The 26061-nt window shown below is 32.2% G+C and overlaps 1 protein-coding gene across 1 annotated transcript; it reads left to right on the top strand.

Moving 5' to 3' along the window:
- The first annotated feature begins 1160 nt into the window (after nucleotides 1-1160).
- Nucleotides 1161-25554, top strand: LOC146993926 (uncharacterized). The gene is made up of 5 exons (XM_085826630.1): nucleotides 1161-1363; nucleotides 3215-3393; nucleotides 12811-12967; nucleotides 20625-21271; nucleotides 25059-25554. Exons 1-5 carry the CDS (start codon nucleotides 1315-1317, stop codon nucleotides 25335-25337), a joined length of 1311 nt encoding a protein of 436 aa, XP_085682756.1. The 5' UTR covers nucleotides 1161-1314; the 3' UTR covers nucleotides 25338-25554.
- Nucleotides 25555-26061: the final 507 nt, after the last annotated feature.

Below are 26061 nucleotides of genomic sequence, written 5' to 3'. Positions count from 1 at the left end.
TTTCGTATAATCCTATAACCAGATAATAATAATATTAAAATAAATTTTATCTGAATGAAGTTTTCTTATTACAGAAACAGTAAAATTATGCAATTACATAAACGAATACACTTTCAGACAATATACTTAATACTGTTTACAAGCGCAAGCCAAAGTTCTGTTTATGTTACTTCTTACCCTTCAGCGCATGCTCAAGAATTACCATCCAGGCGAAACTAGTCGATTTGTCCATGACGTCAAAAATTCGAAAAGTGGGGTAGGGTTTGGAAATACGCGTCCGGGGTTCAATTCCCTGCTAACGGCTAGCTGCACGGGCGTTTTCATTGTTATTCCCGTGTGTAACTTGCATATGAGTCAGTTCCCTTTAACAAATCCTACACGAAGGCCTCCCTCCCCGTCGGCAATAGCCCTAGTGTGCTTTGCTGTAACCGAATTAACCAAAACTGAAAGAAAAAAAAAAAAAAAAAAAAAAAAAAAAAAAAAAAAGGGTATTGGTGGTGGAAGGCAGTTACGAAACGTCGTTTTAGAAGAATGGGCTACATAACCAAATTTCTACCTATACTCTGGTAAACAGTACATTATTTGCTCATCAAAAGCCTAAATTTAGCTAATGCTCGGCTTAGTTCTTAAATTGCAATTTTAGCCACAGCCCCCAAACAAGACAATGTCTGGTATTTTATTTCATTACTTAGTTATTCATCATTAATTTAAGAATTAATTAAATTTGAAGGAAAAAAAAAAAAGAAGAATCATCTAAATTTTCAAATTACAAACATAAATAGCAATAGTAAAAAGCAACGCTTCGCGCTATCAAAATTGCTCATTTTCTTAAATATCAACAACTAAATAGTATTTCAACTAAAACACATAATGTAAACAAGAGTTTGCCCGATGCCCCAAAAAATTCAAAATTATCTATGAAAAATATGAGCGCATTGTGACGCAACCGTATCATTCCTATTCGAACAGCAACCGCATCATTCGTATTCGCATAGAAACCGCATCATTCGTACTCGAACAAACCGCATCGTACGACAGATGCGAGTAACGAACAGATGCGAATAACGAAATGAATTTGTGAGTACCGAATCGGTACTTCGAGTCAACCGATGTACCCGTTACTCAGTAACGAATACATGTGGTTTGCTCCAGCTCTATTAGATAGCAATATGGCAGCGTGGAATTTGGCGACTTGAGGGCGCGTATCGTAGTAGTTCCCCTTTTAACATTTACAGATAAGGAACTCTACAAATTTATGCCTTGTTTAAAAATGAATATTTTTTGATTATATTACAAGAAGAAGCATAAACGAAAATGGAAGAAATATTATTTGAAGAAATATTATTTGAAGAAGAATGGCAAGGTAATTTCTTAATTATGTAAATTCTGTAGTTATTAATATGCTGATGGCTGTGTGAGGGAAGGGGGAAAAACATATAAGTATTTGGACAGTGAAATGATAATCTAATAAATGATTGTAAAAAAGAAGAAGAAAATATGTCTTTTTATCGCACATTTATAAGTATTTCACATTTTTTATAGCTCATGAAAATAGTAGAGAAGAAATTGAAAATTTCATAATATGATAGAATATGTGTATAATACTAGAGTAAAGAGGAAATGTTTCTTATAATTAGGTATTTCATGTTCTGTGTAACGAATATTAAAGAACGTGCTTTAAATTTTTTTTTGATAATCAGGTGGAAAATTTTATTACGGGGTAAACAGGCAAAAATGTTTTTGATATGGAATCAGCATTTTTTAGAGGTTGGGGAAGAGAGAATTTTAAGAATTTAGGAAAGTATTAGGTGGCAAAATTTAGGAGCCATAAAGCTTGCACAGGTCAACGGAAAAAGTCTAGCACTGGCCCTGCTGCTGATTTCAAATTTTATTTAAAACTCTGTATGTTTATCTTCATTCAGTAAACTTACTGTTACATTTTGAATGGCATTTATTTCCATATCATTGCACCAGCTTCATTATTTTTAATTTTATAGCTAAGCTTTTTGTCTGCTGTATCACAAATTAATGATCTGAGCATCTGATTGTGTATTTATTGAATTTTTTATCATATTATTTTATTCCACAGTTTAATGTTATTATTTCTCACAGAGTTTGAGAATGAGAGTAATATTTCTAATTTTTCATAACATATAACCTTTTCTTTATCATCATGAGTAGTAAATGGGATTACTGTTATAATGCTACTGGAATTAAAAAGTAATTCTGTTTCTTAGACCTTATACTGCTTTCAGTTATTTAATTTATGCTTTAATAATGTATTGTATTATGTATTGATCCCAGCATTGATCATCCTCTTCTTCCTTTCATTCTGAATATATGATGCTATGATCATTTTATTGCATAAAAGAACTGATGAATACTTTAATAATTTCAAAAACATTTATAATAAATCTTCTTTTTCTAGTTGAAAATTAAGAGCTAAATTATAAATTTCTGATGTCATATACTGTCTTGAAACAGCTAGGACAAAAAACCATAAAATAATACAAATTCTATAGCTACTTAAGGAGAGTTTGCATATAATTTTGTTTATAGTCACATCAGTGAACTTTCAAGTTAATTTTTCTTAAAAGGTATTTGATTTCAAGCTTGCTATTTTATTTTCGAAAAACAAATGTAGTATAAAAAGAACATAAACACATGCTTTACAGAAGACCATTAAGTAACTATACATAAGATTTCAATTTAATGCATTTTAATTTTTTGAAATTAATTTCAGAATCTTAAGTGTTCAATCTCTTTTATAAAACACTATTAATATGCTAATAATGAATTGTTAGTAAGTGTGCCTACTTTCTCTAACATTCCTATATCACTGATATTCACACATCTTAAAAATGATAATATTTAAAGATTATTAGATATTACAATTAGTTTTTTTTTCCTACTCAGTGTGATAATGCTGTGCTTTCTTTCCTCATTTAAGGTAGATGAAAAAACAATTCTTTCATATTTCTCTAATAATTTAAAATTTGGTTAACATAATTTTAAAATAATTAATAGAATATAATCAATTTTTGAATAGCTTTATAATTCCTTTAATTTTCAATTTTATGTTTTGAAACAAAGGATTTCGATTATGGATATAATAATAATAAACAAACTCAACTAATTATAATATTAAAAGGTGTTAAGCCATTATTATTCTAATTTAAGAAATCAAAGGTAATAAATTTGTTTCATTTTATAGAAGATTCATTGAAAGATTTCTACATAAGAAATCTTAGATATTTGACAAATTTTCCTGTTTATGAGATACCTACCAGAGTGTTAAGACACATGGCTAGAATTCTGCATCGGACTTCATCAGAAGATTACTGGAAAGAATATATTGAAGAAATGGGTATTTCAAATCATCTAGTTATATCAGTAAGTTTCCTCATGTTTGTTTAGTGTTTTTAATGAAGATTCAGCAATCAAATTTCTGATTTGAAATTTTTAAAACAAGTTGATGAAATTAATTTGTTAAATAATGATTTAATAGCTATGATGATTGCTTGGTTTTATTATTTGAATTTTTAAAAACAAGTTAATAAATATAATTTATTAAATAATGATTGAAATGTACTTAATTATTAAATTTGGTATGAGATCAGAGTAATTAAATTCCTTTTTTAAGTATAAATATGAAGAAATAACTAAATAAAATTAAATTTCAGATACATTTATAATTTCTTTAGGTAATTTGTATTCTTTCCATTAAGTTATTTCTTTTGATCATGTGACTAATAGCAGTTTTAATAAATCTCTAATCTTTTTTAAAATTTTATTTATTAAGATACATTAATTTTTGCTACGTTTCTGATATCTTTAATGCATGAATAATCCATATTCATAGTCCTAAACTATCTTTAATAAAAGTTTTTAAAATATTAAGGGGTAGAAGAATAGGGTACTTTTCCGTTTCGCCGGCGCAAATCTCGCCAAGCAGACGTTATTGGCGACAACATACAGTATACAAATAAAAAATGTTAACAAATGTTAGTTCTAAGAATTTTTTATTTTGAAGGCATAAATATTTTAATAGAGCTTAAAATTTTGTAAAAAGCCAATAAATAAAAACAATACATTTGTAAAAAAGACATTAAGAATTTACTATGCTTTCATTGTTCAACATCCTGATTCACCGGTTCGTATCACGTGACCCCAAGAGATCTCATCTCACGTAAACTATATTACCAAAATCTAATTCTCTCAGTAATTATCTACATTAATTTCAAGTTAAATCTTGTTTACAAATCTTAGAATACAAGTTTAAATGCAAGAATTGTTTCAATTCGTACGAATAGCTTACTCAGAAATTATGTAAAACCGCAGTGCTTTACTTCGCTGGTGCATTAGAATTGCTGACTTTAATTCTTGACTTTGCCTTTACTATATTTTCGTCTTCAGTGAGCGGTGTGATTGCTTCCTAATTGACTTAATTACCGAGAATGGTCTTAGGTCATAAAATTGAAGTATCTGGTAAATATTCTATGTAATTTTATGCCAGTATTGGAAAAAAAAAATTAATCTGATAAGAAATGGCTGCGACTTGTTTTGAAAATGAGGCGTAAAAGGTTACCAGCGAGGATATTCCGTTTGGCATTAGTTGCACCATTATTGGCGACTTTATCGCCTGCGCAGGCAAAACAGAAAAGTACCAAGAATAGTTTATATTTCATTAGTTTTGAGGACATGTAGTGAAAAAACTAAGTGCTGTAATTATGTTCAGTCTGACAAAATATATAAAAGAAAATGAGTTCTGAGCTTTAATTTTAGAGTTGTGGTAAACCATGAAATAATCTTCCGTTTGTAGTATACTCTGAACCCTATAAAACTTCTGATGGCCAATAAAAAAGGTTTACGTACAGCATATTACTAGGGCAGTTGACTTTTTATACAACATAGGTATGCACTGATATATGAATATTTTTCTGTCAAGATTTTGGGAAATATTTCTTGAAATTTGTGACTTTCAAAAATTCTGGGAATGGACTACATAATCAAGAAATAGCAAGTTTGATATGCAATGAATGAATAAAATAAATTTGCAATGCATCTGGATAGTCTATCTCTATTGTTACTGTTTCTATCCAATAGCCTTATATTTACTTGTTAAGCATTCATCAGGAATGACTAGAACCTTCAATCATTTAACTATCTCATCACAGGAAAGTTGCTCTCATTTTGCCACAAGGGCCAACCATATTACATCTATGAAGAAGTGAATAACATACACACACGGCCAAGCTTTTATGCCAGAGTTGCCTTTATCTTTAGTTTTGGATTAACAGTCCTCTTCTGTTAACTATTATGTAGTCCAGGATAGCACACTCCTATTCTAAACCTGTACATTTTAAAATACAGTAGACATTCGTTTTTACGAACACTCTTGATTTGACAAACTAGCGAATCGTCCCGAATACACTCCCATAGATGTAATGTAATTTTGCGCTCTTATTTACGAACTACAAATCAGGAAAATCTCTTTTTTGCGAACTCAGTTTTCATACTTCTGCGTGTTTCATTGGGACGAAGTGTAAAGGTCAAATAAAATCTCCAACTATTTTGAGGCAGCAAGTGCGAAACATTCAAAGAAGTACAGTAAGGAAGGAGGGGCAGAGAAGAGGGGGAATTAGGACAAATTTATGGTGTTGTTTGTTGTGGGAGGCTCTCAGAAGAGCATCGGCCTGATGTTGTTGGGTGGGGGTGAGACCATTCGTCTTAAAGGGGTTTGGGTTGCTTCTAAAAAAGAGTTGTTGCTTTTTGTAATGTCATAGTCATTTGATGTGGACAACTCAATCAGTGAAGTCTCGTTAGTCGAGAGGGAGATTGGGCCAGTTTTGGTTAAGTAAGATTCTTAGAGCTATGTCGCAAATGAAGAAACGAATTTGTTTAGCGGTTGAAATAAAGAAGAAAATTTTAAAAGAAGTTGACGAAAAAATATTAAGCAAGACACAAATTGCTCAGAAATATGGAATTCCTAAAAATAGTTTATCGACGATTTTAAAGGCAAGAGAGAAGATCTTTGGAGCTAAAAACGGAAACGATGAATGTGGACCCTCCTCTCGAAAATATTTTCAAGAATCAAAACGCCCAAATTTGGAAAGGGCTTTGCTTGTTTGGTTTCGAAAGATGAGAAGCTTAAACATTCCAATTGATGGAAATGTACTTAAAGAACAAGCACACTTTTTTGCTTCCAAATTAAACATCAAAGATTTTAAAGCATCGGATGGTTGGTTACAGAAATTTAAATTTCGGAATGGTTTGAGTTTCCGGAAAGTGTGTGGTGAAAGTGCAGCAGTAGACACGTCATCAGCAAATGAATGGAGAGAAGAAAAGTTGAAATTGCTTCTTTCTGAATACGCTGCAGATGACGTTTTTAATGCGGACGAAACGGCTTTGTTTTTTAAGATTTTGCCAGAAAGAACATTAGCTTACAAAGGAGATAAATGTGTTGGAGGTAATAAAGCTAAAGAGAGACTTACAGTTTTGATTGCATCCAATATGACTGGGTCACAAAAATTGCCTCTGCTCTTTATTGGAAAATATCTGAAACCAAGGTGTTTAAAAAATGTTCAGAAGATTCCTGCTGCATATTATGCTAATAATAAGGCCTGGATGACTGGCAACATCTACGAAAAATAGTTGAGAGATTTAGATAACCGTTTTTCAGCAGAGAAGCGCAAAGTTTTCCTAATCGTGGACAATTGTACTGCACACATGGAAGTCACTGGGCTTCAGGCAATCCGTGTGGAATATCTCCCACCAAATGCAACTGCAGTTTTACAGCCAATGGATCAGGGGATAATCAATAGTTTCAAGCGAAAATATAAGACAGTGCTCTTGCAAAGAGTAATCCTTGGATTGGAAAGGTAACAACCTTATCAGATTGATATTCTTGGTTCTATGCATTTATCAATCAGTGCATGGAATGATGTTTTAAATGAAACAATTTCTAAAGCCTTTCGACATGCAGGTTTTATTAAAGAAACAGACGTAACTGAAGAAATCCATGACAATAGATCTCACGACGAAGATGAGGTTCTCATGCATGAACTTCGCTGTAGAAATCCACAGTTGCCAGAACTTTCATTCGAGGATTTTTTAAATATGGATTCTAATGTCATCTGCACGGAGGAAATATCGAATCACGATATTATTAGCAGCATAATCAACGAGAATGAGAGACTTTCAGATCCAGAAGAAGAAGAAGAAAAGGAAGTAACACCAAGACCAACTTTAAAACAAGCTGCTAAATACTTGTCAGAACTTAGACGATTTTTTGAGGCCAGTGATAATTGTGAAATGCTAACAAATATAGAGAAGATGGAGTCTTGCATTGTACAATCTGTTGTTTTAAAACAGACAAAGATAAGTGATTATTTTGTTGCTCAATGACTTAATAAAGGTACGTTTTACAAATATTTTATATTTCTTGTTTGTTTAATAGAATGGATATCATTTATTAAGTATTAATACTATTAACAATAATTCCTAATACATAAATAAAAGCATGGAATAGTATCACTAACCTGTCTCGAAAACATTAAAATGTGAAATGCTAACAATTTCCGATGCCTTTCTAAATTACGAACTTTTGATTTAACGAACTGTTTTCGTAGTCCCTACGAGTCCGTAAAAACAAGCGTCTACTGGAGTAAACTCCTCTTATAAGGTATATCTCCCACCTTCTTGGCATGCCTTCGTGGTGTGAAAGTCTGCACACTGGGCACGTATTCCAGAGACCCGTGGTTTGATTCCCGGCGAAGATGTTGCTCATTTTTCATCTCTCTGATTTAAAAAAAAAAAAAAAAAAAAAAATCCTAATGACTCTACGGTGACACCCAAACTAAAAGAGTGGTGAATGATGATTCTCCACACCCAGGATTTGGTGATTGGGTCCCCTAAAAACCCCAGTCGCCTTTTAAAATGGGGAGTATATAAGATTCTTTCTCCCACCTTCTTGGTGTGGTGGTCTGCATGCTAGGTGCGTGTTCCAGAGGTCTGTGGTTTGATTCCTGGCGAAGCCGTGTCTCATTTTTCACTTCTTGCTTCCAGAAAAATACCTAATGTCTCTACACTCTATCATGTAAATTGTCTGTGTGTGCTTTCTGATGCTGGATACATACTAGTATTTTTATGAAGCTTTAAGTTCTTCATAATAGTCCTTTCAATATTTCAAGTACAGAACAAAGTCTGAAATCCTGACTTCCAATATCCAGTATGATCCACTATTCCTGTGGACCACCAGCGATATTTGTACTAAATTTGACGTATTATGTGCATGAGTAAAAGTATTATGCACATGCGTGAACACATTATGCGTTGATGTATGTGCAGAAAGTTTGTAGCTTTGCAGTCCGGATTATAGATCATTCCGGATTATGGGTGTCTGGATTAACGACTTTTGACTATATTGGCATGCATTTATATATTTTTTCGTTCTTTTCTCAGGTCATGATATCAGTGTTCAGTTTTCTTAGTATGATGGCTTGCAAACATGTTTTTTGTCTTTTTATTATTAACATTTTGTGTGTTAGCTTTGTTTATTAAATATCGTAATTTTTGCACTTACGCCACATAAATTCAGTTCAACAGCAAAGTCACCAGATATTTAAAAAACCACATATATTTAAAATTTTCGACAAGCATTCTCACTTGCTCCTACATTATTCAAAATTTGATGGCTCTAGGTACCATTGTTTTTTACTTCCTTGTACGAAGTAAAAAGGAAGTATTGTAATCGTGAAAAGTTTCAGGCAGCATATTTCAACGAAAATATACATTTTGACTGCTATTGAATGCAATTTAACAAAGTTTTTGCGTGATATCTGTATGTAAGGACAGAATAAAATACTCTTTTCCTTCAAAAAATTATAAAACTGCTTTAAAATTAATTCTGAACAGAATTTTTTGTGTCGTCTGTATGAACGTATGTACGTACGTACGTATCTCGCATAACTCAAAAACGAGTAGCCTCAGAATGTTGAAATTTTATATATAGGACTGCTATAACATGTAGATGTGCACCTCGTATTTTGGTTACAATCGGCCGCACCAAACGTATATAAATATATTTATATATATATCCACTCTGTTACCCGGCTCAGCGATCTCAATTTCTTTACTCTTATATGTTTGTAAATTGGACATTTTTTGGGTTAAGGTTAAGGTTTTTATGCCTTTAGTAAATCTGTATGCAATATTTTTAGAATTATCAACGATTTTAAAGTTGTTTAAGTGCAGCTAAGCCTTTTTTTTTTTTTGATGGCGGCCATTGATTGTTTACATTTGAAACAGCAGACTAATGGATTTGTTGCCAATCTAGAGAAACTTAGCTTCGCAACAACAAAGATAATGCCTTCATTTATTTTTGCCAATTAAGTCATGCTTAATCCTTTCTGGAATTTTTTTCGATGAAATAAGTGCTTAAGATTTACTTTGTAATTTTTAATATAGATGTTTTGAGTTTTTACGTATTTTTGCCTTCTCGCGAAGTGAGAACTGAATTAATTAAATGAGAAATACTAAATTGTCTGTGAAAAACTGTTTCTTTTTTGTTTTGTTTGCTTAATTGCTTTTATACATCATTCTAGCTTTGTTATACAGTCAAAAGTCGTTAATTCGGACACCCATAATCCGAACCTCAAAGCTAAAAACTTTCTGCGCATGCGCCGCGCTGACACATGCGCATAGGCGTTTACGCGTGCGCGTAAGACCTTTTACCACTGCGCAATCCGGAAAAATCGATAAACCGGAATCGCCGAAGTCCCGACGAGTCCGGATTAACGACTTTTGACTGTAGTATTTGAATAGAACATGTGGCAACGATTAGATAATTCTATTCTTTAAATGATATAAATTTTGTGCATTATGAGTTATAATATGAACGAAATATAATACTGTTAAGTGAACCTCGCGGCAGAGTGTCGCTATGGTAAACAAATACTAGAGTGAATTTTAAAGAATGCATTTATTTTGTTGTGGTTATGCGCTGTCGGCGAAGTAGATTTAATTCAATCCAATAAGTTTAAATGAAATGCAAGAAAAAATGTGTATTCTTTAATATTCCGTACAAGGAAGTCATGTGGAAGTTCCGTACAAGGAAGTGTACACATCAGATTTTGTACATTGTGAAAAACATTCATACATTCATGCAGACTTTCATTATTTAATTTCTTTAAAAATAATACAGTGCGAGGGTCGGATGAGACTTGCCAAAGGAGGTTGCTCCTACTTGGTTGTATCGGACGTAAAACTCCTACCTAAGGTCTCATATCCCATTGGCCAAGAAGCATAACACTTAAGAGTTCTTTTGAGGGCGAGAGAAACGATGCTAAAAAAAAAGAAGCAGTGCGTAACCAAGAGCCACAACCTCAGAATAATATATATGAGATATATACATATCTAAAAATGGCAAAAGTGCGATAATATTTGGTGGCAACAATTTGAATAGTTGTACGTCGTATTCAGCGATTCAATGCAAAATCTCATTTTGAGACAAATAGCCCATTTGGGCTAATGCTCCTTTTTGGCTAATAAATAAATAAACTGATTAGATGAAAAATATGGTTGCATGAGTTATACAATAATTATAAAGACAATTATTGCCAGGAAAGAAGCCAAATGGAACTGGTAATACCTGGTGTCAAGGAAATACACCAAAATGAAAAAGCACCAAACAAGTGGTATGATTTTAATTGAAAAATATAGACAATTTGTAAAGTAAGCATGAATTCTTGCAAATTATAAAACGAAACTCAACCTTCTCTTAGTGGACATTCAAGGGACACTTAAGACTTTTACCTGTGAGTGGGAACACATACAGTTAGTCACAAAAGTCTGCGTACAGACTAAATTTGAAATTAAAAAAACACTTAAAGCATAGGAAAATGTATTTTAATCATTGCATTTTTTTCTTCTATTAGCTAAAATTGTAAGCTTAAATAAAAAGTAAATAATATCAGTGTAATACTTTTTACATTTTTTCAAAAATATATTTTATTAAAAGAACTCAGAAATTCCTTCCAATAAGTCTGCGTACACTTTCAAAAAAAGCAAAATATAAGTTTTTTACATTACTTCAATACTTTGTAGGATATCCTTTATTCTTCAAAACAGCTTGCAGACATCTGGGCATTGACTGAACTAGTTTTTTAGTGTCATCCGACGTAAATTTCGCCCATTCTTCCTGCAATTTACTAATTAGCTCATTTCACGACGTAATATTGTGTTTTCGAATTCATTTCTTCAATTTTGCCCACAAATGTTCAATTGGATTGAGGTCTGGTGACTGTGGAGGAGTACACAACTGTATTGGAGTGTGATAGAGGAGATATTCCTTCACAATTATAGCTGTATGTTTCGGGTCGTTGTCTTGTTGGAAAATAAAGGTATTAGAAAGGTTTAAATTTCGGGCACTGTCTCGTAGATTTTTCTTCAGAATATCCAGATAAACATACTTATCCATGACTTTATCAATAATGTGAAAATTTCCAACTGCTTTTGACGACATACACCCCCATACTATCACACCGCCAGCTCCATGTTTGACAGTTGGATTTAAATTTCTCAGATTCAGTTCTGTTCTTGGTTTTCTCCATACAATAGGGTGGCCATTAACTTTAAATATTGTAAATTTACTTTCATCTGACCAAATTACATTGTTCCAGAAGTCCTGCGAAGAGTTTAAATGTGTTTTGGCAAAAGCAATTCTTTTCTTTCTATTTGTCTTGGAAATGTATGGCTTAGACCTAGGTTTGCGTCCATGATAATCGGCTTTTCGCAGCACTTTTCGTACAGTTTCAGGAGAAATTTCCTTGTTGTTAGTTAAAAAAATTTCTTTTGCAATGCTTGCAGCAGAAAATTTAGGATTTTGTTTAATTCATAAAAGAGTTTTTCTTTCTTCTCTCTGCATTAGCTTCTTCGGTCTCCCACATCTTGGTTTTACAGCAAGACTACCAGTGTCAAGATAGTTTCGAATAACTCTTTGCACACTAGAAAATGGTTTTCCAATGGTTTTACCAATATAACGAAGAGTTTTACCTTCATCTCCCAATTTGATAATTAGTTGTCTCGTAACTAAAGGAATTTCTTTATTGGTTGTCATTTTCGTCAAAGAAAATAGAAATAACAACTTCCAATCAACATGAAATTCGCTTCGGAAGTCAATGACATTGAAAGTGTAACCTTCTTTGCATTCTCAAGTTTGAAGTTTAAAAGTTAGATTAAAAATCCCCCGCCTCTTTCGCGTTGTACGCAAACTTTATTGGCTTTGATTTCTGGCCACTTATCTTTTAAAAATTAGTGTGCATAAATTATTAGATATGAAAATATTACAGTTAAATAATTTCAAAGTCCCTTATTGAAACTAAATATTTAAAAAATAAAACTTTAATAAACTACCCTTTTCGCACCTTAAAATTTGGATTTGATGTTACTTTTCTTGATGTACGCAGACTTTATTGACTAACTGTATGTCTCGCACTTCCAGCATCTAGAAACTTAAAAATCCCTCCATTAATTAGAATGTTCATTAAAATAAAATTCCAGTTAATGGGGCTTTATTTATGTTATTCAATAACTTTTCATACTATTTGTTATTTGTCAATTAAATTTCATAACTACAGAAGCAGTTTAATTTGAAATATTTTATTTTGGGGAAGCAGTGTAGGAATGTTTATGTAAAGGAGCTATTTTTCTCTCCCCCTTTCTCTTATTTTAAAAATTTTTCAGCAAATCTGTTTTATGAAAGTTTGTATTTTAGGTATATATTGCTTTAAATTTAAAATTTTATTTCAGGAGATTGAAACTCATGCACCATTATGCAGACTGCTCCCATTTTATTTTGCTTTGCGGCGTCCTTTAAGTGAAAGTGTATATCTGGAACAAATAATTAGAGTTTTTCTGACTAAAGAAAGATTTGACATTTTAGTTCATATACAGCCATTTATACGAAGTAAGTATTTGTGCATTTTCCAAAAGTTTTGTTTAAAACTCCATTTGAATGCAAGATTCTTGATAGAATGTATCATTATAAATGTAAGCAAATATTTGTAGATTATTTTAATAAGTTTTTTTACTAAAGTAGAAAATAAAATATTCCAGAAATTTTCACTTGTTCTGCAAGAAAATATTGTTCAGGTTTAAGAAATTAAATTTTATTACAATATTTAATTGCATTTGTTTTGGTGAAAAATTGTGAGAAATAGTATTTGTTTGTGTTAATATTGCTTTACTTGAAGCTAAGTAATAGAGAAAATAATTAGAATTTGTTCAAAGATTTGTTTTTATAAATTGCATAAAATACTGAGAAGCAAAATGTTGCAGCCAGTGTTAATTATTATCCAGATGTATTTTAGTATGCTGTGAAAATAATTTGATGGCTGCCCTAAATAAATGAAAGTTTTATTATAGAACTGTTTTGAAAGCAAATTCTAATTTATTGTTAAGATTTTGAAGAAACTATATTTTTATATTGTTATTGTAATGACAAGCTGTCTGAAGTTGAGTGACATGTTGCTGATAATACTGCCTGTTAAGGAGAATAGTGTTAAAAATGTCAGTTTCACCAGCTAGAATTGAATCTGATAACAGCTGTTTTCTAATCCACTTTTTACTCATCAGATTGAAAGTGACATGATCCAGTGGCAGGTTGGAGATCTGTTTTCTGTATTTAGTAAACCCCCACCACAGTGCTCTTACTGGTGCCAATATGATAAATGAGTCTCTTTGTATTGAGAAGTATGTGTAAGCTGAGCTCCAGGTGTACGAATGGCCTCAGTGCATTGAGTTGTGTAAGGAAAAAGCAATACAAAGTAGTAGTTTGTAATGTGTGGTTATGTTCAGTTGAATAAGTAATGCACTGCTAGTGCCATGAACTGTTCAAGTAATATCATGTATAGCCCAAAATGCCAAATTTACCGGTCAGAGCTGGGAGCTATTGTTTGCTAAGCTGTTGGATCAAAAGTGCAGCCACTTTCTAAGGGCAAGTCAAGGGTATTTTTTCCCAGTGTTTATTGAGTTTGTATTGTAGTACAAATATTAAGTCTGACAAAAATATTTCAGTACTTTCTGTTAAAGCCACCAAATGCATTTTGAATATCATATAGGTACATTTTCACTTACTTCTTTGACTCGATACTAAGCATCTTTCCTTTTTTGTTTTATATTTTAAGTCTCCTACCCTTGTTACTAGACTTCTGTTGATAATTTCTCCCTTTTGATATCTGTTGGTTTTATCCCTGAAAATCTCTTATCCCTCTCCCTGTTCAAAAGGAAGGCAAAATGTGGACTCAAATTTACTGCAAAACTAAAATAAAAAAAAAATTACTGTTAATTAATAAACATTGCAATAAAAAGAATAATATAAAGTTTTAAACAACAAGCATAAAAGTAAAAGATGGCATTTAGCATAGCAGACATTTTTTTCTTTGGGATGCATATGATGCCACATGAATTCAATTAAATGAGTCAAAAGTCTGGCAGGGTTAGCATTTATTGCACTATTTCACAAGCACTCAAAAGAATGCGTATGCCATTTAGTCATAAGTCTGGGTAAACATAATCACTGTGAAATATTTCAAATCTTTAAAATATTAAAATCCATTGTAGTAAAGGAAAAAAAGCTATGATTGTTGAATGAAAAAACAGCTATGAAATGAAAAATATAATTGTGCAAGGAAAATGTTATCAAAAATGAAGGTAAAATAAACTGGTGTTCTTGATGCTAAGGAAGTACGCTAAAATAAAAATAAAAATAATAGTAAAGTTGGAAAAGAACTGATATTTTAATATTGTTCTGAGTACTTGAAGGTCATAGTTGTTTTAAAAGCTACTAGCTTCTTAACAGAATATGGCATATTATTAGTATATTTGCATATCTTATTATCTGTCAATTATATCTATATGATGACTGCAGGATGTAGTTCTGCATGTATAGCCTTATTTTTTCCCACATGTGTGCTGTGCAGAAAGACAAACATAGCAATGCATTACTGTTATTCATAATCTCATTTTTATTAAATTCCTTATAATATTGATAGCCTTTATGGGCTTTACAGTTATTAGTAAACAAATCTTATAAAGTTTATGTATCTGAAGTTTAGAAGCAGAGGTAATTTAGAGTGCCACAGAGGATCAGCAATTAGTTTAATGATGTAGGCATGTCTTAACTTCTCATCTTTTTTGGTTTTTCCCATTATGAGTGATATTACTCTTTTGCCATGCATGCCAGCTTTAGTGTTTGTGAATGACTGACTATGTATTAATAATTATGGCCATATCATGTAGTGACATATGGATTAATTTATATACAAAATATAGTCCCTATTTAACCACTTGCGCTAAAAAGACGTGCCACGCACGTCGAGATGCTTTTGTCTCAAACCGCGCTAAAAAATTAAAATAACGTGGTGCACACGTCGCCTGACAACGAGATTGTTTATTCTTGAGTTACAGCTCTGGATTGCACTCGCAGATGCGGGCCCACCAGCGGCCGAGCGATAAAGTTGCTGAACACTGGTAGTTTGGTCCGAGGTTCGAATCCCACAAACGGGGTGGCTGCATGGGCGTTTTCGTGGTTTTGCCCATGTGTAATGTGTATACGAGCCGGTTTCCCATAGAAAGTCCTCGACAAAGGCATCCCACCCCTTAGGCAGATGGCCGTCCGTCGAGGCTTTGCCATAATCACACATATGCACTTGCAGACGCAGACCTGGTGTGGCGTAAATGAGGCACTTTACCGCTTGTTATATTGTAGCGCACGGCACCGCAACTGTGAAGTTTAGTCGTAGCACAAGTGGTTAAAGGAAATAATTATTTAAAAAATTGGTGGCATGAATTTGTAAATGAATACTTCTAGAAAAACTGAATTGGCAAATTAGATTTGCTTGGGATTTTACATATCTATATAAATTGACATTGTTTAATGTGGGACATTAAACATAGACATTGTTTAATGTGGGAGATAGTTACATTACGTAACTATCTCCCACATTAAACAGTGTCTAAAATTCTAGCATGTTTGTTCCACCCATTTACAAAGAGATGATTTCTGATTCCATTTTTTACTCTTACATAGCACTACCTGCTTTGTTTCTTTTTGTTACATACAATTAGTAAACATCTGCCTCCTCATCAGAAAATTTAAAAGTGAGCAGAAAGAGAAATATACATAGTAGTTAATAATGGAAAATTTTTAGCTAGCCGCATGGCTCAAGAAAGCTCATGAAGAGAGAATTTAAAGTGTATTCTTTTTGTATTTTATATTTTAGGGTTTTTTTAAAAATATTTTTTTAAATACAGTACAACAATATAAATTAAGGAAGAGAAAAAAGCAATTAATGGTTTATAGGCTTATAATGTGAGGTAAGATCCATAAGCAGAAATTAATTATGTGGGTAAGATATGATTCTAAGTACAAACAGACTGATAACAGTGTAAAAAAGGACTCTTTTTAGGCAGTAGATGATATCTTGAGCTGGAGAATGATAAGCATAGCATTTTAAGTTCTTGAAGCAGGAGCTCTGAGTGTTGCATCCATCATTGGCATCATCGCTACTGGAACTGACATAAAGGGAGCATGGTGTTGCCTATTAGCAATCAGAAAGATTCCATAATGGACCTAGATCCGTCATTGGATGGATCTAGATCCCATCCTGCAATTCACAGTGTATTGAACTATGAATCGCGGAGTCGTGGGCAGGGAGTTGTTGAAGACAGTTATTAATTTGTTCAATTTTGGAAAAGAAATTTTGACTATATTGATTAATGCATGCAGGTATGTAATTTTTAGGTCTGAATGAATCATATCATTACAAATGTACTGAGCTGCATTAAGGATTAAACAAAGGACCATACTTTGAAAGGCTTGAAGCATGTTGACATGCATCTTTGCTGCAGTACCCCATATTGTATAAGCATACATAAAAATTGGTCTGATGATTGAGGTGTAAAGAAGACTTTGTTTTTAATAGACAGGTGGCTCTTTCAAGCTAATAATGGATATAACTGGGACTTGATAATCTCCCTTTTTTGAGGATGGACTCAATATGGAGATACCAACGTAATTTAGAATAAAGTATCACTCCTAAAATGCTTTAAGTATTTGACAAGGGAATATAGTCATCCAAAAACTTTTAATGGAGGAATACAGGGTGGGTGATCTGGAAAAAAATCATGGTAATACATTTAATGATGTTTATCGTAATTTTCCAGGTAACGAGCCAGAGCTTAAGGCAGGGGAGATAATATTTTGTACCAGAATAGTCCAAGCTTGGGTGTCGTGAGAGGATGGCTGTGTCATCTGCATAAAGTCCTAGAATGACATTAAATGATCTTGGGATGTCATTGATAAAAATGTTGAATAATGTTAGCTCAAGAAGAGATTCCTGCATGACACTAGCAAGAACTTGATGGGTTGATGAAATAATCTAATTAACTCAGGAGAAAGAATGATTAGTCAGCTACTATTAATTATGTAAATAAATTGAGCTGCAAAATCAATTTGCATGAGCTTGATTATGATACATGTATGCCAGGTCCTGTCAGATGCTTTAGCTGTGTCAAGATCCATTATAGATAGTGTCATGGGTAGCTACTACAGTACAATGTCCAAGATCTGGAATTGTAGAAATTCGGCAATTCTAGATTTTAGATTATCATTTTAAATCTAGTAAGATGATATGTAGAAATTCTAAAATTAAAAATGTAAAATAGTTATTTATTAAAGAATGAAACATTTATGGCCTTAAAAGAATCAAAATTTACAAAAAAATGGGGGGAGGGAGGAATAACAACAACAAAAAGAAAAAACAAAGCTCAATCTTGTTTTGCTTGTTTTATTAAACAGTTTTTTCAATGTAAGCTATTTCATTTTTTATGACTCATGATTTCTTTTTCAATTAGAAAATTTCATTGTTGAAGTCCTATAATTGCTGTGTTGAGAATTCTCACTAAATTGTCATTCAGTATCTTTTCATTTCAATTAACTCTTCGTTACTTTCTTCACTATCAGCAGGAAAATTTTCCAAATTTAAAATCATATTGCAAAATTCGCAATTCTTTAACTGATTGATGATTGAGGCATCGCAATGGGAAACTTCTGTCATGTCATCTTTATATATTCGGTTAGCAAGAAAGTAATTTCAGTTTTTTTTTTTTTTTTTTTTTTTTTTTTTTTTTTTTTTTTTGTGTGTGTGGAATAAAATTTGATTTTTTTCTGTGCATAAAATCTTAACTGAATGACTGAATGATTGATGTAGAATTTGGATGAAAGAACAAGATGGGAACATTATCTTTTACTATAATTTTAAGTGAAATGTGATACAAATAGTCATAGTAATTTTTAGACACTGAGAGGAGGGGATTCTCATTAAAAGTCTTGGATTGGAGAATATAATGCAGACATAATAGTAAGAAAAGCAATTTTTATATCTCCAGTAACATCCAGGTTCAAATGTTGCCTAGCCTTGGGAATGAAATGATTCCTTAAATGCCCATGGTTATGCATTTTGCTTTCCTGCAACATTTGCACATGCCATAAGCAGTAGTCTCGCTTTGAAATCTTTGGCATCAGGTTTTGTTTTTCATCATCATCAGGTTTGGTTGCCACAGTATTTGGAGGACTATATATTGCTAGAAAAGATCAGTTTTGTCAGTGTTAGAAATTTGTCTTGAAGATAACGTTTTGTTCAGCTGTTTCAGTATCAACTGAAGATTTTTCACCTGCTTTAACTGCCTTGTACCATTGCAGTTTTTAAATGCGATTAACCAACCTGTTGAATACGTGCATTCAGTTTTTAGCCTGTTTTCTCGTGAAATATTTAGGGTTAAACCATTAGCATTGACCCATAATTTACATGTCCTCATTTTGATGCTCTCTCATCCATTCAATCATCATTCTGTCATGATGAGAATTTTTAGTATAATGAACAATTTTTTGTTTTTCATTTTGAGTGCGATATCAAAATCCACAAGATATTCAAATAGTTTCTTTTTTCTGTTTTTATATTGTCTTCTGTTGACTTTGCAGTCCCATAATATTTGCATAATGTTGAGACATATGTACCTTCATCCATCTTTTTTTTTTTTTTTTCCTAAAGCAATTCCTCTTTTTGCTTGATTAGCATTGAAGCATGTTTTCACTCTGAGGATCTTTTTATGGCAGTTATTCAAACTTTAATTCTGATAAGATAGCTGCAATAAAAATAGCATGGAAAAAATAATAAGCTGGGTCAAATTAGAAAGCATAGTTTGGTAGGTTAAATTCAGCTTAGGTTCCTTAGAATCTTTTTTTTTCCCCTACCTTCTTTGTTGCCCCCCCAAAAAAAGCAACATTCCATTTTAAAAAATATGTCTTGAGACTTCATTTACTGTTTACATCAGGTAGAAAAATGCTAGACCCGTACAGTGACTCAAGAGCCTGCTCATAACCTCCACAAATCTCAGTTAGTCAGTGGAAAAATTACTTTTTATTAAGTATTATATTCTCCAATCCAAGACTTTTAATGAGAATCCACTCCTCTCAGTGTCTAAAAATTAGATCATCTTGTATACTGAATGTTCAGATTTTAGACTTTGTACTGTAGTAAATTCTTGAAATTTTGATTTGCGGAAGATGAGTTGACTATAATAGGTCAAATTTGAATCCTTACAATGTATGGATGTTTGTACATCTGTAGTGTCTTTTCTGCATAGGAGCACTAAAATACTATTGAGCTGAAAGCCCTTTTGAGAGGCTACTGGGAGGGGAAAAGAGATAGGAGACCCTCAGATCCATTGCTCAAGATTTCTGCATGAAAATTAGGGCAGAGTAAGTCCACCTGTGAGGTTCGACAGCTGAGGTACTAAAATCCACCTATGTTTATGTTTGTCCACCTATATCTATGTTTGTAGTATTTATCTTTCATTCAGTTGCAATTGAAGAAGGTGATAATATTGTATTATTGAAAGCATTTATGTTAAAATAAAAGCTATAGCAATCAAACTCTGTTTTTGTTTACTCAGGTTATTGCTATGTCATTGTTTTCTGTCTGAGTTTCGATATGTAGTTTCACTATTATAATATAATGAATGACTGCCTGCTGTTTGCCTCTTAATTCCCCACCCCAAATAATACTTCATTCTTTTGAGTTATTTATTTTTTAAACAAAATGCTACAATGAAAATTTAGTGAATAAATAGGCCAAAATTTTTTATAATTTTTAAAGTTTTGATGTGCTTAATCATGAATTAGATTTTTCCTTAATGCAAATGCTATTCTTCTATTGCCATATTTTTTCCCTCTCAAAGTCAAACTAATTTATGATAATAAAATTACCCGTTTTTGTGCCATAATAAAACAAACTACATTTGTTCTAGTTTCCTTTGCTGTCAGGTTACTGGAGTTATATCTCAATTCACTAACTAAAAATTAATTGCTTCCTTCTTTTTTTTTTCGCTTTTCTTCAGGTATTATTTTGTCTGCCATAATTTCAGGTTAAGAAAGATGATTCAGGTATTCAATTAATAAAAGAAAACTGTATTACTAATAATTAAATTTATCTTATCTGAGTTTTCTTTTAAAAAAACTTTTTGCTTTGTTACATGCATTTCTAAATAATAGTTTTTTATAGGTATTCTGAGAAAGATAGCACTTCGATTTCCTGAAAATGACAGTTCTTATTTAGAAACAAATGCTGTGTTTTCTGATTGTTGCCAATTAGTGATTGATAATGAAATTAATCCTGATGAAAACTGGTCTGTAAGACTGATGAAAACTGGTCTCTGTGTATCTGTGCAGTGTGATTTGCAGCATAAAGATGAAACACCTGAAAGCAATGTGCATAAAAGTATGAAAAAGAATATTGTTGCATCTGAAATTGTATATGAAAGTAGTAGCATACAAGGGAGCTCCAAAGATAATAACGTCTCTCATTTAGAAAAACAAATTTCATGTATTCCAAATACATCTAGAAATAGAACTGTTTCTAATGCTGAAAAACAAAACGCTTCGTGCATTTCAAATAATTATGAGAATGAAACAGTGTCTTGTGTTGAAAAGCAGATTTCAACCCTTTCAATAGATAGAGCACCTGGTCCTTCTGCACCTCCAGTAGATACTATTTCTGTTTTTATTCTTCATACTGAAATGGACTTTAAAGAAGCTCAAAGACTTTCAAATATACTTCAAGGTGAAGGATTAATTGTCAGACTGTTATATGAGGTTGACTACTTGCTAATGATTGATGCATTTGAAACTTTAAATGCCATATTTCGCGAGGTAAGCAAAGTCTTTCTGTAAAGTGATTTTTGTATTTATTTGGATGTCATAAACACTCTCTGGAATTGTAGTAGCTAAAGTATCTAATTAATTGCTATTTTAGAGTTTTAATTTAAGTAAATGATGGGTACTTAATTTAGAAATTTGAAACAAATGACAGCTAATATAGATGACAAGAAATTTTGAGAATGGGTTTACTAAATAGATGTATAGGATAAATAATTTCACAAAAAAGTGCATTTTTTATTAAAACTTATTATTTACTTTGAAGGTTTTTATATTGTAAATATGCTGTTGTCTGCTATCTAAATTTATTTTTCTGAGCAATATATATGGAAAGTAATTAATTAGATTGTTTTCAGATGGTTCCATAGATGACTGTAATCATGGCTGCTGCGTACTCAGTAGAAGATAGATAGCTCTAAGACTGGATTTATGTTATTAAAAATTCCTTATTAAAAATTAAAACATAATCTTGTTATTTTATAAAGAATGTATTGTCGTTGTTTATGCTAAATAGTCTTCAGCAAATGGCGCTTATTATCTTCAAAAACTTTCATGCTAAATTATTTATGCATAGTGCGTCTACTGGTGCTTATAATTTTATCGCTGACTTTCTATCATTATAATATAAAGGGGTTGGACAAAAATATGGAAACACCTTTTAAAAAACATGTTTCTTTGCTTAATATGGTGTAGGAAACCCGTTGGCATCCAAAACAGCATGCAGTCTTCTCAGAATGGATAAATACGGTTCCTGTATGTTTGCCAAGGGAATATTATACCATTCTTCCTGCAAAACGTTGGCAAGTTCAGATAACGATGTTGGAGGTGGATAACGAGAACGCACTTTCCGTTCCAATGTAGACCACAAAGGTTCGATAATATTCAGGTCTGGTGACTGTGGTGGCCAGGGGAAATGGGACAACTCATCCTCGTGCTCAGAAAACCAGTCCTGGACAATGTGAGCTGTGTGAACAGGGGCTTTGTCGTCTTGGAAGACACCATCACCATCGAGGAACAAAGTTTGTACCATGAGATGAACTTGATCGGCCAAAATGTTCACATAAGTCTTGGCAGTCATGTGCCCTGACACAGTTATCATGGGGCTAGCAAAGAACCACGATATGGCTGCTCAAACCATAACAGAATCCCTGCCATGTTTCTTTCTTGGCAACAAGCAGTCTGTATTATAGGCTTGAAATGGCGTTCTCCAGACGTAAACTCGGCCAGAAGTGGGAAAGAATATGAAAGAAGACTCATCAGACCATATTACTCGCTTCCACTGCTCTATAGTCCAGGCTTTATGACTTAAACACCACCTTATCCTGTTGCGGGCATTAGCATCACTGATGAGTGGCTTCTCAATTGCAGCATGGCCAGCAATTCCCTGTTTATGAAGCTTCCTTCTAATTGTTTTGGTACTCACAGGGTTCGGTAACACAACATTCATTTCAGCAGTAACTTTTGCAGCTGTGGTCTTCTTATTTTTCGCCAAAATTGCTCTTAATGATCGTCTGTCACGATCACTCAGGACACGCTTTCGTTCGCGCTGTGATTTAGCAGATGATGTTTTTCCCGCTTTTCAAATATGCGGAATAAATCTTCGATACAGTACTTCTTGAAACACTAAACACCTCGGCTACCTTTCTTACGGAAGCACCTACCATACGTGCTCCAACAATTTGCCCACGTTCGAAGTCTGTTAACTCTGACATAATGCAATGACAACTTCATAACAGTTCTCCGACAACAACTGAACTGTTTAGCACATTTACGAAGTTGTATAGGTGGCATCAGTAGTCAAAAACGCCAGTGCCACCTACATATTTCATTAAAATCAATCTTTCTTTTCAAACATGCATTTCACAAGGTGTTTCCATATTTTTGTCCATCCACTGTATATCCATAAAGGTCTTTATATGGCCTTAATTTCCACAGTTGTTGGTCATGTTCATATATTTCCAATTACAAAAGGGTTTTAAAGAAAACATATATACATGCTTTTTATCATTTAAAAAAATTTAAAAGTTATGAAATCTAACTTTTACACGGTCCCATTCTTATTTCTAAAGTTATAATTAGTAAAAGTTTATATGCATTCTAAAAAGTAAAATATAAGGTATTTGACACCTATGTAATGAAAATCAACAGAGATATTTAGTTTTAAAGTTTGAGATCATGTTTCTAGAAAGGTCAGGGTCATATGCAAATTAAAGAGCCAAATATTTAAATTAGTGTGTAACTAAAAATGCAAAAATGCAGTACCGGTAGGGTTGACAGATGTTTCTATTCTACATTTTTGTTAACAGTCTATTTACTATTTATTTCATAAAAAGAGTAAACTTTATATATATATATATATATATATATATATATATAGATAGATAGATAGAAAATACTTTTATTGTTTATGAATGGCTAACTTGAGTAAAACTTTAGAAATACCCCATTTTAAATTGCTTTTCACAACAAAAATTCCAAAATTATTATTTTTTTTTAAATCTGGTAATAACCACCAAACATAAGTTAGAAAGTCCTGTCAGGTAATTTTTACTTAAGTCAAAAGCAAGGTTCAAAAGTGCGATGTCCAAGTGACACCCTGTGTAATTTCAAACAGGAGTAATTATTGCTTTGGCAATATTAATCTGTATTTACAAAGGTTGGGCATTATTCTGGGTGACATCACAACACTTTGGGTATTTATTTATTGTGTTAGTTTCTAACCCTAAATTTCTAAATTTTTTTTTTTTTTTTTTTTTTTTTTTTTTCAGATATAAAACTGTTAAGATGAATAAATATCAAATGAATGTTTTAAAAAAAACCTAAATGATACAATTGTCATATTATTCCTCCAGCATCTGAATGTGAGGAATTTGTCAGTATGACAAAGAATGGGAGAAGACTTATTCCTGGGTAATATTTAATAACCACGACAATAATAAATCAGAAGCAAAGTGATAAATGATATGCTTTTGCAGTTTTTAAGGGGAGAGAAGATCTCTTTCTATCTCTAATTATGCAGAATTCAGGTAAAATGAACAGGGCAAAGGTTGTGCACTTTCCTTGTAAGTGAATATTTGTTAACAGAAATAACTACATCACGTTAATGCCCCTGAAAGTGTTAAACAGTGTTCATTATTTTCTGATTTTGTAATAATTTAAATGGTACTTTAATATTATAGCAACTTATTATGAATGAAATCAGAGCACAAATTGTGCCTGGTGTAAAAAAGGAGGGCAAGGTCAGGCAAAAATAGCAAAAATATTACAGAAGAATGTAGCTTCAAAATAGTTTAATTTCCTCTGTACTGGTACCACATGAATTTTGGTACAACTGAAGGCAATGCTGAGCTATATATAGGATTTGTTCAAGAAAATGTATTTTACCTCATAACAGAGTGTGCAAAAATGGTAACAAAATTCATTTATATCAGTGATGAAAATATTTGGAGATGCATTGTTAAAAATTGTGGTATAAAGCTATTTATGATGAAAATTTGTTCTGTGGTTCCTGGTTACTAATTTTAACTGTTCTATTCTGTGTTGCTGTATATATTTTGAGGCAGAACTCCTATCCATTAAATGTAAATAATTAAAAATATAAATTAAAATAACTGTTGACAGCAATAGTTAAATTTGCTTGCACAAGGTGTTGAAATCTGATTGGATTTTAAATGGCAGTCAGCTTCGGTGATTGATTGTGAAGGCTGTGACTTTTTCTATAGCTGCTATTATATAAAAGTAACATTCAAAATTAAAAAAATTAATAATTATCTTTTTACAGGTGGATTTTTTAGTTCCCATAGTTTCAATGACATTCCTGGAACAAATTCACCCCCAACAGCAGGCGCAAGGTACTGCTATGCATATTCGCTACATATATGAACTGATGATGATTGACTATGTTATGAACTTGCGTTTAAATTTTCGAGTGAGACCAGTAATGCTACCTGAATTTAATAAGCATAACCTGAGGACTCAAGTGCTTCTTTCTTGTGCTTTACGATTATGGAAAGAGGTTCCCGAGTTGATTGGTGTATTGAGAAATACAAAAACAAAATAATTAGAACAAAATAACGAGAAATACAAAAACAAATTAATTTAGAAGAATATTTAGGTAATCTAGTCCTGACTGATTTTATAACTGGATTATCTGGATCCTGGAAAATAATATCAAATGCAAAAACTGTTATTATTTGGTATGTTTTAAATATATTATATTTTCATTATTATGTATCAATTTTATATAATAAAAAACAAAATATTTGTGAAAGAAATAACCAGTATTTGTTAGTACTAATATATTTGGTTTTTAAAAAAACTATTTAATAATAAACTGTTGTACTTATAAGTGAATCTAGCACCCTACCACTCTGAAATCATGCACCCTATCAACACACATTATTTCATATTTATATAAAATTTAATAAGAAGATGCAAAAGCAATTTTTAATTCTATAATAATAAACATAAGATACACAATGACAATAAATCTGCACCTGAGAAGACAAAGATTGGAACAAGATGTGAATCAGTACCTCAGATGTGCAGTCAATAATAGCCATATTAAGAAGTGTATAACCCAAATAATAGATATTCTGGCATCAAGGAGTCTAGAACTATGCAACACACAGTGATCTCACCAAATCAATATACAAAAAAAAGCCACCAATTATTATTGTTTGAATTTCTAGCTGAAAGTGGTCATAGCAAACAATGAAAGCATTTCAAATCATACACAATCATCGCTATATAAATAGTATGAGGCACCTAAGCACACCAGCAAG

This window comes from Stegodyphus dumicola, chromosome 11, assembly GCF_044657685.1.
Source record: "Stegodyphus dumicola isolate Sdum_Otavi_A_Nest chromosome 11, ASM4465768v1".
Lineage (NCBI taxonomy): Eukaryota > Metazoa > Arthropoda > Arachnida > Araneae > Eresidae > Stegodyphus > Stegodyphus dumicola.
Note: the sequence above shows the minus strand (reverse complement) of the source record. Positions and strands in the feature narration are given on the sequence as shown.

What these genes read in the sequence shown, in the direction of transcription:
- LOC146993926 (XM_085826630.1), top strand. Translation starts at nt 1,315, where the DNA reads ATGGAAGAAATATTATTTGAAGAAATATTATTTGAAGAAGAATGGCAA. An exon ending in TATACAGCCATTTATACGAA is followed by an intron (nt 12,968 to 20,624) that starts GTAAGTATTTGT and finishes AGTTTTTTATAG; the next exon opens with GTATTCTGAGAAAGATAGCA. An exon ending in TAAATGCCATATTTCGCGAG is followed by an intron (nt 21,272 to 25,058) that starts GTAAGCAAAGTC and finishes ATCTTTTTACAG; the next exon opens with GTGGATTTTTTAGTTCCCAT.